The sequence below is a fragment of the Lepidochelys kempii genome, chromosome 10, assembly GCF_965140285.1.
Source record: "Lepidochelys kempii isolate rLepKem1 chromosome 10, rLepKem1.hap1, whole genome shotgun sequence".
Classification (NCBI taxonomy): Eukaryota; Metazoa; Chordata; order Testudines; family Cheloniidae; genus Lepidochelys; species Lepidochelys kempii.
The window spans coordinates 46711945-46727834 of record NC_136389.1 but is presented as its reverse complement, the minus strand read 5'-3'; the positions used below and the strand labels follow the sequence as shown (position 1 = coordinate 46727834).

At 55.6% G+C, this 15890-nt stretch overlaps 1 protein-coding gene across 3 annotated transcripts in view; it reads right to left on the bottom strand.

Moving 5' to 3' along the window:
• SHF (Src homology 2 domain containing F) overlaps nt 1–15655 on the bottom strand; it is a 73709-nt gene extending 58054 nt beyond the window's left edge. Inside the window, exon 1 of one of the 3 annotated variants that reach the window (XM_073363257.2) lies at nt 15071–15655. In XM_073363257.2, coding sequence (XP_073219358.2) covers nt 15071–15493 — 423 coding nt within the window. In that variant the 5' untranslated portion in view covers nt 15494–15655. The remainder of the gene's footprint in view (nt 1–15070) is intronic. The other 2 variants (XM_073363258.2, XM_073363256.2) reach the window with 2 other exon arrangements.
• Nucleotides 15656–15890: the final 235 nt, after the last annotated feature.

Below are 15890 nucleotides of genomic sequence, written 5' to 3'. Positions count from 1 at the left end.
GACTACTCTAGATAGCCTGCCTCTTAGGAGATTGGTCCCGCTTCTACTGAGGTGGAGGCCATCCAACCTATACAGCCTCCTTCCCCTAGAAAGTGGGTCAATTCCCACACACCCGAAGTCCTTCACCCTGCACCACTCACCCGGCCAGCGATTCACTTCCAGAATCTTCAGACACAGCAACCGTGGCATGATACTCCCCATCCGCCCCAGAACCTCAACAGCAGGGAGACATAAATATAAGGAGAAAGACTGTGGCTTCCTCACCCCCTTTGAGGGCACACTCCAGCCCTTCCACTTCATCCCCAATGGCAATCCGGACCCCATCTTCTGCACACTGTCACTCCAAGGTAAAACTGTAGCAGCGCCCTCAGCAGCAGGAGAAAGAATTACTTCCCCACCGCACAGACGGTGGGGCAGTCGGTCGATATCATTGACAGGACAGCACACGAAGTCACTGCTGAAGTTAAGTGTGACTAGAGGAGTGGCCGTCTAACACTTTCACTGTAAATACTCCTCAGGCAGTATTTTTGAACACCTCTGATGCCTCCATGGCTATGAAATTCAGCAGAGGGATAGCCCTGGGGTCAGGGAGGTGCCATTTGCTGAGCCCACCTAAATCCAAACAGATTGGACTGAGTTACCAGCTGCTGAAAATAACCATTTCTCATCTGCACTGTGCCCACTGTAACTTGGACTTGGCTTGCGGCCAAAACCCCTGGACGCTATAACCCCGCACACATACGCACACCTGTGCACACACACGGTCACTGAGCTGCACAGAGCACCTCCGGAGCTCTTCATAACCCTTATAATTGAGCAAAGTCTTCATAGGCCACTGAGCAGTTACCAAGCTGGGAAGAGAGTCCAGGAGTCTAATACAGCAGCCCACTCTCTGCGGCTTAACCACCCTGTGTCTCAGACAGCAAATCTAAGGGCGGGGCTATGTTGCAGGTAAAAGAGGGCTACTTGTGCAGATGTAACCCAGTCAATGTGTTGTGCACCTCCCCTGAAGCGGCTGATCCACAGAGGATAACAGTCTACTCCTGCGTCCAGCTACTGGAGTCCGTGCTGTATCTCCAGTGGTAAGAAGTCTATGCTGAAGGTCCAGAAGGACCAGCCTTACTGATGGGAGCAGGAATTACAGCTGCAACAGAAACTGATTTGGTTTTGGGGGGGATTTTTTTTTTAAACTAGGAAATTACTCACAAAATCTGTTAAGTTATTTAAATTGCAAAGCCAAGCATTCGCAGTTAGGAAATGCCAGAATGTAGGTTGCCCATTGAACTTTAATTCAAAAGCCTTGCTTGCATGCATTATGACACCCTGTAATTACATGATCACAGACTATTCTTTGCAGAGGCCCCCTGCCTCATTCACTACGCAGGCTGGAGCTGCTGTGGGGATGAATCAGGGCTGTGTCGTGAAGGAGGCTGTGTCCTGTAGGACCCCTGCCACATCTGTTGCAGAAGTTGCAAGGCATGTAGTGAACCAAGTGCGGGATTGAAGAAGAGAAAGGATGGCCTCATGGCTGTGGCAGATGAATGCTAATGAGAACTGGACCACATCCCTGCCTCTGCCACAGAGCTCCTGTGCGATGCTGGGCAAGTCACTTGCACCAAACTTTTCACAGGTGATCACTAGTTGTGTGCAGGTGTGGCAGAAGGTCCCTAAAAGTGGAGGGGGCACTGGCATCCAAACTGTGGCCCTGGCCCCCACATTGCCCCTTCCCCTGAGGTCCCGTGCTTACACTGCCCTGAGGCCCTGCCCACGTGCTGCCCCTTTTCCCTAAGCCCCTACCCTAGCATCACCCCTTCTCCCGGGGCCCTGCGCCCATGCCACCTCTTCCCCTCAAGACCCCGCTCCCCGCTCATTCCTCTCTGTCCCCTCCCCAGCATCGCTCACTCTTATGGCCAGTAAAAGTGTGTGGGGACCATGACCCCCTGGTTCCCCCTGTTTTAGCACCCCTGGTTGTGTGCGCCTCATTTATGGGCATCCAGCTCAAGACACCTGGGAGGTCTGCAGGAACAAGCACAGAGCTTGGAGTCAGGAGGCCCCAAGTTCGAATCCTACCTCTCACTGGCCTGTTCTGTGGCCTCATGCACTCGACTTTGCCTATCTATCCGCACCCCCTCTCTCAAATGAAGATGGCCCTTCCTCACCTGCCTCTGGGGATGCGAGGGTTAATTAGTCTCTGCCTATATAGGGCGTGGAACTGCTCACTGCTCTGACACCAGGCCCTCAATGCCACCCATTGGGTACTCAGTCACTGAGGGTCCCAAATTTAGTGAAAACGTGCATCTGAATCTCCCTCTGCCAGTGTCCCATCTGGAGGAATCCAAACCCACCCCCCCTTTGTGTGCGCGTGCACGCACCCACACACGCGCACACGGGTGTTGAGAAGTTACATCCACTAACACCTGAGCTCCTCCGATCCTTCACAGATGAGCAGCAACCCAGAGAAGCCCAGGAGACAATGGATGACAATCCCCCATTCTATGCAGGGTTCACAGGGGGTGCAGTACACAAAGCAGGGGTCTTATGTCACATGTCAAGGATCCAAAGAAATCCTGAGCTGCAGCCCCATTCCTTGAGAGCCGCCCATCCTGTGTGCTGGATGAGGTAGGGGTCCCACCAGTTACAGACCATATCACAACTCTGACACACAAGGGGGTCAAAGGAAGGTTGCCTGGATAACTGCAAAACTGGCATTTTCCCTAGGGCTTTGTGCCTGGCAGGGCGTTCTTTCCTGCATGCGGCACTGCTGGCGTGTAAGACATCATGCAGACACGAAGAACTGGAGCGGAGCTGTCACTCCACTGACCAGCCGCGCAGGATGGCAGAGGTCCAGATAGCTCAGCTCCCAAGTGGCCACCACACTCGACTACCTCCTGTTATTGGTACATGGTGGCATGAGGCTCAGCTCCTGTTGGTGCTGGGATGCTGTCTTGGCCCAAGAAGCTCCCATGATTTGGAGTACGCTGAGGAGGCTCTGTGGGAGTTCACAAAAGCCCCAGCCCTTCCCCAACACAACACATGGTTAGAACAGTCCCATGCTCCTCTTTGAGCCCAGCCCTGCCACTATTCAGGGAGCATGCCCAGAGCTGGCCCGGCCACGGAGCTCCTGGGCTAAGGGACAGGGCTGGCCCCAGGACGGCACGGCTGCAGGCAGAGCTAAGACAGTCATTGAGCGGCAGGGACATGGGAGCTGCTCAAAGCTGCACAAGGGCAACATGATGCCCTCACACCCAATCCGGCTCCCAGCCAAGCAGGGAGAACACCGGGTTCTGGGCGGCGCGCAGGATTTGCCCCTCCCTGATGCAGACAGGACCAAGAAGGTGACGCCCGCTCTCCACAGAGCCCCCTTGGGTCTCAGGATTGTTTACTGGCACGTTTATTGGGATTAAGGCCGAGGGTGCGCTTAAAGCACACTGGCTTTTCCAGGACAGCCCCATGTGCAGACAAGCCCGCAGGGTACCACAGGACAAGTAGCTGGGCTCCTATGTCATTCGGGCACTTTCTAAACAACACACACAGTCTATGTTATGGTGTATAAACGTGCGTGTGCTCAGCTCCGTTAGCACAACGGGCAGCCTCGTCTTGCTGGGGTACTTTATGATCACCGTGTGCAAGAACAAACCAAACCAGATGGAGAGAGACGAGACTGAACATTAAATGTGTATCTCACACACACACATGCACCCTGACACAAATGCACAGGCTCACACTACCACACACACACACTGGGCCGGTGCACATGACAACGCAGACATCCCGTCACCCTAACACACACAAGCAGGCTGGTTTGTGCATGTGACGGGCACTATTTTCATCAATACCTGGGAATTGAACTAGGAACCTCCAGAGCTGCTACAGCTTGAGCTGGAGAACTGGTCTCCTGAGCTGGGGCTTTAATAACTCACATCCTGTGTGGATCGGCACAGAGCAAGATATGGACCACGCGTTCACCAGGCGGTTACAGGCACAATCCAACCCAAACACACCGGTACATGTATACTGTAGCACCCTAATGTGCGTGTGCACACACACACACACACTACATTCAACACACACCAGGGTTGTGCACATACCCCGACATACAAACTTATGCAAACGCTCAAATAAAAGAATCTCATTAATTGTGAACAAGTGGTCTGTGTGAAAGTCTGGCCTGCAGAGGGGATACGGAGCAGTGGGCTGAAGAGCGCCAGCGTGCAGTGGCTGCAGATCATGCAGGGGTGCACGGGACTGCAGCTGTCTTGAGTAGGGGCCTTTGTGTCCTAGCGGCAGAGGTCAGAGGTAAGGTTGCTTGTAGAATCTGAACTACAAATGTTCTAACTGCCGGCTCTCTGAGGAATTATTGATACCTCCAAAAGTCCGTGCCAGTTCCCTGATAGACAGTCACCCACCTGGCGCCCAGTCCAGGCAGCCCCGGATACAGTCACGCTTCGCATGGAAAGCAGGATTTTGTTTTAAGGACACTGGCCAGCAGGGTGGGCAGTCAGATTTGTAATGTCAGGGGATCAGCACACAGCACTAACCACCAAGCAACTCCCACAGCTTTATATCCCTGGGGAACGGGCAAGAGTGCCCTGGGCTCTTCAGAACTGTCTCCGACACTTCCTTTTTGGGGCTGACATTTGTCACTGTCAGCCTTAGCCCAAAGGGGAACCACGGGGGCAAGTCGGAAGAGAAGCCGCTGAGCTTTTCAGAGCTGGGGAAACGTAAGCCCAAGCTGCTGTCTGCTCCAAAGGCCATGTCTCTAGCAGTGGTCCCCCTGGAGCAGTTAGTGTTCCTGCGTGTGCTATGCGATCACATAGTGAACACACGCTTAGGGCAGGGGAGCCATAGGAACTGCAGCTTTTCACTTTTGGGGGCAGGTAAAGCTCAGCTGTGAAGGAGGCCAGAGGCCAGCTGTCATAAATTTACAGCTAAGGGTAGCATAAAATCCCTCCTTTACCTGTAAAGGGTTAATCAGTTCCATTAACCTAGTTGGCACCTGACCAGAAGGACCAATGGGGAAAGAAGATACTTTGAAATGGGGGGGGGGGTTGTTTGGGCGTTTGTTGTTTTCTCCGGAGACAAAGAGAGAGACCAAGCAAGTAATCAAGCTCCTACTGAATGATACATCTAAAATTACAGAAATAGTAAGTAATAGCAAGGAAATGCATTACAGTATCTTTTGTTTTAGCTTGTGAATTTTCCCTATGCTTAGAGGAAGGTTTATTCCTGTTTTTTTGTAACTTTAAAGTTTTGCCAAGAGGGGAATCCTCTGTGTTTTAAATCTTATTACCCTGTAAAATTATCTTCCATCCTGATTTTACAGAGGTGTTTCTTTTACTTTTTTTTCTTTATAATAAAAGCTCTGTTTTTAAGAATCTGACCGGGGTTTTTAGTGTCCTAAAACCCCAAAGTTCTGGTCTGTGCTCACCTTGTTTACTCTCAAGCCTCCCCAGGAAAGTGGGTGAAGGGACTTGGGGGGATATTTTTGGGAACAGGAACTCCAAGTGGTCCTTTTCCTAAATCTTTGTCTAATTCACTTGGTGGTAGCAGCGATACCATTCCAAAGACAAGGAAGAATTTGTGCCTTTGGGAAGTTTTTAACCTAAGCTGGTAGAAATAAGCTTAGGGGGTCTTTCATGCAGGTCCCCACATCTGTACCCTAGAGTTCAGAGTGGGGAGGTAACCCTGACACCGGCTTTTCCACACAACACGGCTTCTAGAGCGGAAGGGTGCAGAGGAGCATTGCCCTGGTACCATTACCACAAGTCACAGGTGGGGCTCAGCTATCAGCCGATGAAGTCACATGAGCCTATCGGTTAAAATGAAGCCACCACAGAAGTGGGTACGGGTGGAATGGGAGTGATGACCTGGCAGGTCCCTATGACTGGGCCTGGGTCTTCCCCAAGCAGGTCCTTCACAGCACACTGTTGTCATCCCTGCATACCCAGTCACAAGGATCCCTGCACAGCTGGGCCTCACTCCAGCTGTTCACCTGTGGCACCCATGGGCCCCGGGGCAACACAAGAGAGACTGGCCGGACAGCCAGAGGCCCTTATCCCCCTCCCTCTCTGCATGGCTCCAGGACCAGTCCTGGCCCCTCTGCTAGGGGCTGAGCTCAGTGAGGTGACCAAGGCAAATCCAGCCAGCCAAGTTCCCCAGCAGGGGCAGAAAGGGAGCAGCACTGTAGTGAGCTCTGCTCCAAGCCAAGAACAGAGGGGAATGTGTGCTCATCCCCCCAGCACCAGAGTCCTAATGCAGACAGGGCTCTAGCAGCCGCCAGAGCACTCTCTAAGCTTGCTCAGCACCGGTCTGCACAACGCAGTGTGAGAGATGCCAGCCCCTTGTCTACAAGAGCGTTCCCACCCTTGCTACCTCCAGGGAGCTGCCCTCAGGGAAGACCTCACAGAAATAGGTCTAGTGGAGACAAGCCTGGGAGGGCCCCGCTCCCCAAGGGCAGGCATCCCCAGTGCTCAGCGGGGTATCGAGACTTAGCTTCTCCAACAGAGCCACCAGACCACAAGCCATCAAGGGAAACAGAATAGACCAATGCTAGGAGAAGGAGTCAGGACTCCTGGGTGCTATCCCCACTTGTTCCAGTGACTCACTGTGTAACCCTGGGTGCAGCACTTCACTCCTTTGTGCCTCAGTTTCCTCATCTGTACAAAGGGGCCCATGACGTTGGCCCCATAGCACGATGAGATTGCAGGAACGCTTGCAATGCACTTTGAGATCCTCAGTGGGGCGGGGCTAGAGACAAGCAGAATAAACCTGTCCCTGCAGACAGGCAGAGTCGTCCCCTGTGGGCAGCACCAAGAAGCCAAGCTGCTATTCACAGCCTACCAGGGCAGCTGCTGTCAGCAGCCCAGCAAGCACCCAAGGAAGCCAGCATCTCAAAGGCCTCATGTGTTTCTGAGAAAAATTTCCCCCTCTGTTACTGGAGCTGGGCCGAGCCAGGCCCCCTGCTCCCCCTCCCCATTGCATGGAAGGTGTCTCTGGCAGACCATGCAGAGCTGAGGGAGGGTGAGGGCCTGCTCCGAGCTGCAGAGCAGGAAGCAGCCTGCAAAGCCCGCCCTGCAGCTCAGAGGACAGGCTGCATCCCACACAAGCACAGAGTCCTACCGGTAATTCTGCATTATGCAGGGAGGCGAGGCGGCTCGCCTGGGGACAGGAAACTGCACCCTGCTCCCAGCTCACCAGGCAGAGTGGGCGAGCTACCGCATTCCCTGGAAAAGCACATGCTGGGCACAGAGAGGCTGCCACGCTGGTGCCCTCTCCCCATCAACCTCCACAGGGAAGCAGATACCTTAAGGCCCAAGAAGCCTCTCTATAACCACTACCAACTACACACCTTCCAGCCAAATCTCTGCCACCTCCAGCACTGGGGGTGCCAGCCCTGCCCTGCAGACACAACCCCCTGGCCCCACGCACATCCCGAACAGTAACTTTTCCAGTTCCCTCTCTTCCCTTCGCCCTGTGGCTCCTGGGAAGCCCCTAACCCGAGTGCTTAATTTGTGCCAGCACTGAGCCTCAGCACCTCTGGGCTTGCTGCATATTATCCATGTAAAAAAACTGCTTGAGCCCCGGCACCTCTTCCATTACAAATTAAGCACTGCCTGACCCCAAGGGCTGATGGGCATAGCTGTTGCTGATGCACACACACGCCATCACTAGTGACCCACAGAGTGACTCACTAGCTAGCGACACACGGCGCTCCTGAGCTGTTCTGTCCCTCCCCACCAGCACTTCCTGCTCATGGCCCCTAGGGTGGCACAGTGCGCCCTATGCAATCACAGCCGAGCCAGTGCTGCCAAAGTGCTCTCACCAACCTGCCCAAGGCACAGCTCCCAGACCACGTAGGCCTCTTCCTGCAGCCCCAGCACTGCAAGCGGCTGCACTGGCCATGCTTAGCCAGGCCTCTCAGCCCCGCTCCCACCTGTGCTTGTGATTATCACTCCCTACACGCAGCCCAGCTTCCTCCTCAGGTCCCTTCCCGTCCTCCCTGCTCAGCAGACCTGTGAATTTCATTACCGAGCAGCTCGCGCTGTCGAATCCTTAACAAACACGCCCCAAGCGAGCTCCATGCGACCTCTGCAGCAGCTCGCCCCAAGTGAATGCCAAGCATTGCCTTTAGCACCGTGCTGGCTTCATCCCACCTCTAAGCTTGCAGGCCAGCTGATTGGACTCCATCTGCCAGAGCAGCTCTTCTCAGCCTGTTCCTGCTCCCTCGCCTCTGAGCCAAAGTCCTGGAGCCAGACACAGCACTGACCGTTCAGGACACCAAGGAACACTTCCATTGGCAGACAAGGAGGATGGACCAGTGCACTGCCCTGGGACACAGGAGCCCTGGGTTCAGTTCACAGCTCTGCCACAGACATCATGCATGACCTGGGGCAAGTCACTTAGTCTCTCTGGGGCTCAGTTCCCATCTGTGAAATGGGAACTCCAGCCTTGGGAGGAAGGGCAGCGTTATACAATGGTAAATGCATAAAGACTGTGCACAGCTCAGACACTTTGAGAATGAGGGCAGATAAATACCTTCCAGAAACAGAAAGCCCAGAGCCTTCACTACATCAATTCCAAGACAGATCCTGCCACTGCCTCCACCCCCACCCAGGATTACAGTCACACTGATCTGAGCCTGCCTGCTGACCAGAGGGCAAAGCCCTATCAGTCCAGGGAGAAGCTGAGAGGAGGAACGTGGTCCCAGGATCCATGCCAAGGCCCCATCCCCTGCTGGCTTCCCATTTCCCTTATTCCTGCTGGTCTGCCTGGTGTCTCACATGGCTTTACAGCGTCTTCTCCCTGTAGAGGAGAGAGCTGGGGTCAGAGCCCTGGGCAGTGGGCTCAGCTGTGCAGGGGATCGACCCACACCAAAGCATATTCCGTGGTCTTGCCTTGGTGAGAAGCTGCTGTGCTGGACAGGTACCCAAGTGACCAAGTCTAGTGAGAGGATCTGGAGTGACCCTCCAGGGATTCCTGTGACTGGTAACACTGTGCTCCAGAGAGTAGGATTCAGGCAGGACCCCTCCTCCCAAAGACATGAAGGAATCTCCCATTTCTCCTCAGCCCTAAGTACAGGTCCTAACTCCCAGCCCTCATCTGCAGTGAAAGAGCCAGTGGGGGTGCTGTGATCCGTCAGAGTGGATGGGGCAGCATTGATGCTGTGGGGCGCATCACATTAACCCTGCAGCTTCCCAGTCTCTGAAATCCAGGTAATGTCTTCCTGCATTCCTAACCCCTGCTGGTTCCTGTGATGGACTGTGGCCCAGGAGTCACAACGAGAACACACCTCAAACAGGACTTCTACTTAGAAATTCTCATCTGGGGCTTCTGACACGATATGCAATGACCCACGCGAGTCCCGTAGTGCTGGCACCAGCCGTGCATTTCAAAGCCAGGAGTGGCACACAGAGAGGGACGGGAGGCTCTGGTTAATAAAAGCTTGTGATTGTACAGAAGAGGGGAAGAGGAGACTTGACCTGATGTTCTCCGGGCTCCCAGGCTGGAGCACCTTCCCGGGTGTTTGGTAGAGCAAGACTGGTCTTGCTGGCACTCACAGAGCTCTGTGTGGCTACAAACCCAGCTGGCCCTGCAGAGTCAACAGCTTTTCACTGTAAAGGTCTTGGAGCTGGTTCTTGGTGTCTGGCACTGGATCTCAGCAAAGGCAGCGCCTTCCGTGGGCACTGCCTTCTGCTGCCCTACGTGTCCCCAAGAAAGCCGCACAGGCAGCTGTAACTTAGAAAACAAATCGGGGAGGAGGGAAGGGGGCTATGTTGCATTTCAGGACCCCCTTGACCAAACAACCCCAATTCACATGGCTCCCTGTCCCAGCCCTCGGGCTCCCACACCAACTTGCTAACTGAAGCTGACATGCAACATCAGATTGGAAGTGGGGAGAAAATTGGGCTTTCAGCGGAAACGTTGCTGCCTCCTTTCCTGCCATGTCGCCACTGCTCCTCCTTAATAAACGAACCAGCCTGGGAAGGATGGGATTTCATTTTCATTAATGCATGGAGGAGACTTTTCCACTCCAATCTTCCAGCTGGTTTCTGGGTTTATCTACCCAGGAAACGTAGACAAATGGACCTCGTCCTAGCCTATCATCAGGGACTCCCCTCTCATCCCCACAAGCAGAGGAGCCCTACATGTTGCAGCAAGACTCTGCAGCGCTCTGGGGTACCAGGCCAGGGAGCCTGTGGCAGGTTCATTTAAATCAAAGTGCCAGGTTTTAATTAAATAGGAGGGTGAATAATGCAATCAGCAGAGCACTCTCTCATGTTATTTGGATATTAAATTGAATGCTTCTTACCCTGTGTCTCCCCATCCTCCAAACACACACACACATTCATACTGCACAGCCTAACTACACCGCAGCAATTGTCATGGGGTAACCAGGGAGGAAATTTAGCTGAATGTTTCTGCTACAATGACCAGCACTAAAATAGTTAATGTTGACAATTAATTTGTCATCTTTAGGATAGAGACTTAAACTATCTAGAGACATGAAGCAGCTCCCCCGTCTCAGAGCGATTGTGTCAGGCTCTCTACAAAGTCAGGCAGATGTTACTGAACACGTAGCACTCAGGGTACCTTGTCAAGGTTCTCTTCACAACCAGGACTAAAAAGGGTTAGTTTATTAAAAAGAAAGCTCAGATTCAGGAGAACAACCTGTGATACCTGCAGTCCGAGCAACACTGCAGCCATGCCGTCATGTGATACAGTCCTGCGTGCGCTGGCCTCCGGGCAACACTGCAGCCATGCCGTCACGTGATACAGTCCTGCGTGCGCTGGCCTCCGGGCAACACTGCAGCCATGCCGTCACGTGATACACTCCTGCACGCGCTGGCCTCCGGGCAACGCTGCAGCCATGCCGTCACGTGATACACTCCTGCACGCGCTGGCCTCCGGGCAACGCTGCAGCCATGCCGTCACGTGATACACTCCTGCACGCGCTGGCCTCCGGGCAACGCTGCAGCCATGCCGTCACGTGATACACTCCTGCACGCGCTGGCCTCCGGGCAACGCTGCAGCCATGCCGTCACGTGATACAGTCCTGCACGCGCTGGCCTCCGGGCAACGCTGCAGCCATGCCGTCACGTGATACAGTCCTGCACGCGCTGGCCTCCGGGCAACGCTGCAGCCATGCCGTCACGTGATACAGTCCTGCACGCGCTGGCCTCCGGGCAACACTGCAGCCATGCCGTCACGTGATACAGTCCTGCACGCGCTGGCCTCCGGGCAACGCTGCAGCCATGCCGTCACGTGATACACTCCTGCACGCGCTGGCCTCCGGGGAACACTGCAGCCATGCCGTCACGTGATACAGTCCTGCACGCGCTGGCCTCCGGGCAACGCTGCAGCCATGCCGTCACGTGATACAGTCCTGCACGCGCTGGCCTCCGGGCAACGCTGCAGCCATGCCGTCACGTGATACACTCCTGCACGCGCTGGCCTCCGGGCAACACTGCAGCCATGCCGTCACGTGATACAGTCCTACATGCGCTGGCCTCCGGGCAACGCTGCAGCCATGCCGTCACGTGATACAGTCCTGCACGCGCTGGCCTTCGAGCACAGCCACAGCGGCAGTCTGAAACATCTCTGATCATTCACTCTGACTTCCTGCATCGAGAGGCCAGACAACCTCACCCAGTGAACCCTGTATCAAGCTCAACAGCTGGTGGGTGAGTGACAGTAGATCTTTTAGCAAGAGACACCCAAACCTGCTGTAAAGACTCCAAGTGATCGAGAATCCACCACAACCCTGCTCCCATGGTTAATTATACTCACCACTAAAAATATGCACTGTATTTTCAGTCTGACATTGTCCAGCTTCAACTCCCAGCCTTGCTCTGCCTCTGGCTGCTAGATTAAAGAGCCCTTTGCTAGTGAAAGTCTCCTCCTCGCACAGGTGCTTATAGACCATGAGTTAATCATCTCATACCCTTATCTTTGAGAAGACAGACTGCGCTTTAGTCTTGCTTTATAAGGCAGATATTCTTTGCTGAACGCTCTCCAATTTTTCAACTTTCTTTGTGAAGTGTAGCTCCTAGAACCAGAATACAGTAATGGTCTCACTAGTGCCACATACAGAGGCGATCTCTTCTCAGTATTCTGTTAAAAAAATCCACCCCTCTCCCCACAGATTCACATGGCGAGCTCATGTTCAGTTGTTTATCTGCAATGACCCCTAAGTCCTTTCCAGAGTCCCTGCTTTCCAGGATACAGTCCCCATCCTGTTGGTATATGGCCTGCACCCCTTTGTCCTAGAAGCCCGATCTTGCATTAGGCTGGATTATAATGCATGCTGTTTGACTGCACCCTGCTTTACTAAGCAATCCAAATGGTTCTGTCACAGGGACTGGTCCCCTTTGTCATTTACCACCCAACCAAACTTTGTGTGTCTGCAAACTTCCCCAGCAATGATAATTGATAAAGAAATTGAACAGCCCCAGGCCAAGAACACACCCCTGCAGGGACCCACAAGAAACTTCGCACTCATTGCTGATTGTTCGTTAACAACCAATTAGAGAGATCTATCAATTAGCCAGTTTTATTCCATTTAAAATACACCCTCTGGATTTCGTAGAGTGCTTGTTTAATCCAAATGGCATGTGGTGCTAAACCCAAGCATGTTATTACATCCACACAGTTACCTCTATCAACCATACTTGTCATCCTGTCAAAGGGAGATATCAAGTTCATTTGACAAAAGCTATCTCCCGTGAAGCTGTGCTGATTGGCTTTAGTTCCGTTTAGTGGGGGAAATCCCGTGTGAGCGGTTCCACTCTGTAGCCCAGGACTGGTGGCAGGCTGGCCCAGCTCCTGTCCCATTTACCCTTCTTAAATACTGGCATGACTGTGGCCAGTCTCAGCAAGTCTCCTCCCGTGCTCTCCCAGGAGTTTGAGGCTCTCTCTTCCCCAGCCTGGGATTATTTCTCCCACACCCAGCCTCTCTGCTCCCTCCCATGTTACCCCAAGAGTTATTCTGTTGCTCCTGCTGTGGCATCAGATGGCTCTGCACTAAGCTCCTGCTGAGCACCATGGTGCAGAGCAGGGTGAAAATGATGGAAGCCTGGGCAGTCCCTGCAAGATCAGAAATAGATGAGGCTGCCCTCTGGGCAGTGGCAACACACTGCTGGGGAGCGTATGTAGAAGGAGGCAGAGTGAAGAGGGTGGGATAGTGGTGACGTCCTGCCTAATTCCAGTCCCTGAGGAACCAGCACAAATGCCATGAAGTACAACACAGGACAATGTAGCGAATGAGGCTGTCCATTGCTTCGCGCCCCTGACACCCTGCCTGGACAGAGCACTAACGCACCCTCCCGGTCAGGATCAAACATGGCCCCACAGCACCGGCAGATGGGGCATGACACAGACATAACAGGGAAGCTCTTGTGCTACCGAGCAGAGATTAAAGGAAAACCAAAGTGTGACAGGCCACTTGGCTCGCTGCATGGGACAATGCTAACAGAGCGAACCATGCGGCGCTGAGCCTGCTTAGGGTGGAAACCAACACTCAGGCAGGGACAGTGCCTGTCCTTACACTGAGCACACTGCCGGAAACAAACAAGAATACAGTGGGGCTGGTAAAGGGGACCAGCACATGCAAAAATCGAGGCTTCGTCTGCCACCGCACTAAGCAAGGGGGCCACGGGCCCAAGGCACTTGCATTTCATCCAGCACACTTACCCTTCTGGGGAATCTACCCGTTTAAGGCGAGGAGGTGGTGGAGGCTGCCAGAGCCGCTTCTGCCTCATACAGGGAGCTGCTGTTTGACATTTGAGTGGCATGTTCTTGCTGTCAGGACAATGGATGGAAGGCGTGACACTTCCAGCCCTAGCTCACACATAATCTGTGAGCTATTTCGGCACAAGTGCAGCTCTTAATGAGATCTCAAACAATGGGAGGTAGTATCCCTCTGTGGAAAGGCAGCTCTCAGCTTGCCAAAAGGAACCCCACTTGGCCAGGAGAAGGCTCTCTGCCAGGGCAACAGCCCTCAGGTCAGCAGCTGAAAGAGACAAAGCCATGCCCCCTTCCACCACCTTCCTGTACTCCAGGCTGCGCTCAGCAGCATCCAGCAGGCACAGGGGGCTCTGGCAGCTCGAAAAGTTACTTTCACAGAGTGCCCATGAGAAAACAGGGCTGACCTCAAAGAAAATGAAGAGGTGTGACTGGTCAGCAACTATGGAGTTAAGCTGATAAGGAGGGGCTGTTGCAATCCCTTCTCGGACCCACCTCCACGGGCAGACCCGTGCATCACTTCCAACCACCAAGCCCACATGTCATCAAGCAATGACTCACTCTCAGCCCCTATTTGGCAAAGCCCCTCTGTGCAAGATCAGCTGCAGGCTGCGGTATCAAGTAGCCATTAATGGCTTACCCATGTGTGGCACCTATCCCACTCTGCCCCTGCCAGAAGACCTGAGTCCCTGGCGGAGCCTGGCTCCAGGACGGGCACATAGGTGCTGGAACTGGGGGTGCAGCCACACACCCTGGCTTGAAGTGGTTTCCAGCATATACAGGGTTCACAGTTTGGGTCAATGGCTCTCAGCACCCCCACTAGACAAACTGCTCCAGCGCCCTGGGCGGGCACGCTAGGAGCACCTGGCAGGTCGGTGGAGCTCCTAGGTCTTTGCTTCAGAGCGGCTCTGCCTGGCGAGCAAAGGGTTAAGCAATCCTGCCGCTGCTGCAGTCTCTGACGGGACCCCGCCGCCCGGCAGTGCCGGAGCAGGAGCGGAGTAAACAAACGCGCAGAGCAACATGTGGCCTAGCCCGTGCCCCCCGCTCGGCCTCCTTCCCGCAGCTCCCCGCCGGCCGCGCACCGCAGCGGGGTCACCCAAGGGCGCTCGCTCGGGCCGGATCCCGCTGCAGGGACTCTCCGTCCCTGGGCAGGGCGCCGCGAGGGGCTCACTCCCCCGGCACCGCAGGCTGGCTGCGGGAAGCCACGGGCGCCGCGCCCCCACGAGCCTGGCCCCTGGCCAGGGGCTCCGAGCCAGCGAGCCCCGCTCCCGCACTCAGCGGCGAGCCAGCCGGGGACGGGACGATCCTGGGCAGGGCGCGGGGCTCTCACCTGCTCCGGGGCGGGCTCCTCCGGCGCCTTCTCCGCCGCGTCCACCTTGATGAGCCGGTGCTTGGGCGAGCCGTAGCGGGCGTCGGGCGCGAGGCCCCCCGGGCCAGCCCCCGTGTAGGGGTCCTCGAAGTCCCGGTCCCGCTGCAGCTTGTAGGCGGCCAGGATGTCGGGCTGGGCCGCGGCCGGGCAGAGCGGGGCGGCGGGGGCGCCCCCCGGCGGCGGCGGCGGCGGCTGGGGCAGGCCCGCCCGGTAGTCGGGCTTGGGCGGCGCGGGCGGCGCGGGCTTGGCGCTGCGGAAGCCCAGGTGCTCCCGGAGCCAGCGGGCCATGCTGCCCACGCACTGCGGGGCCCCCCCGGGTCCCGGTCCGTGTCCGGGCCCGGGCCCGGCGCGCTCCGAGCCGGCCGCGGCTCCGCTCAGCAGCATCGGGACGGGCGGACTGAGAGCGCCGAGGCGGTGGCGGCGGAGCCCGGAGCCCGGCGCCGGCCGGGGAGGGGGAAGAGCGGGGGAGGCGGCCAAGGGGAGGCGGCCAGTGCCACCTGCCGGAGCCGTGGCGCCTGCTGCACCGACCTGCGCTGCGCCCTCGTATCCCGCACAGCCCTTCCTGCGTCCCCAGGCTCCTGCGCCCCCCAGTGCCTCCCGCGCGCTCCTCTGCTGCACCCTTAACACCCCCCCTCTCCTGTGCTCCCACACCCCGGTACTTCCCTGCACCTCCGTACTGTACCCCCAGGCTCACCTGTGCCCCACACTGGTCCCTGCATGCCATACACCCCAATGCACTCTCCTGCCCCCTCCCCAAGTTTCTGGGTGTGTCCTATCTATA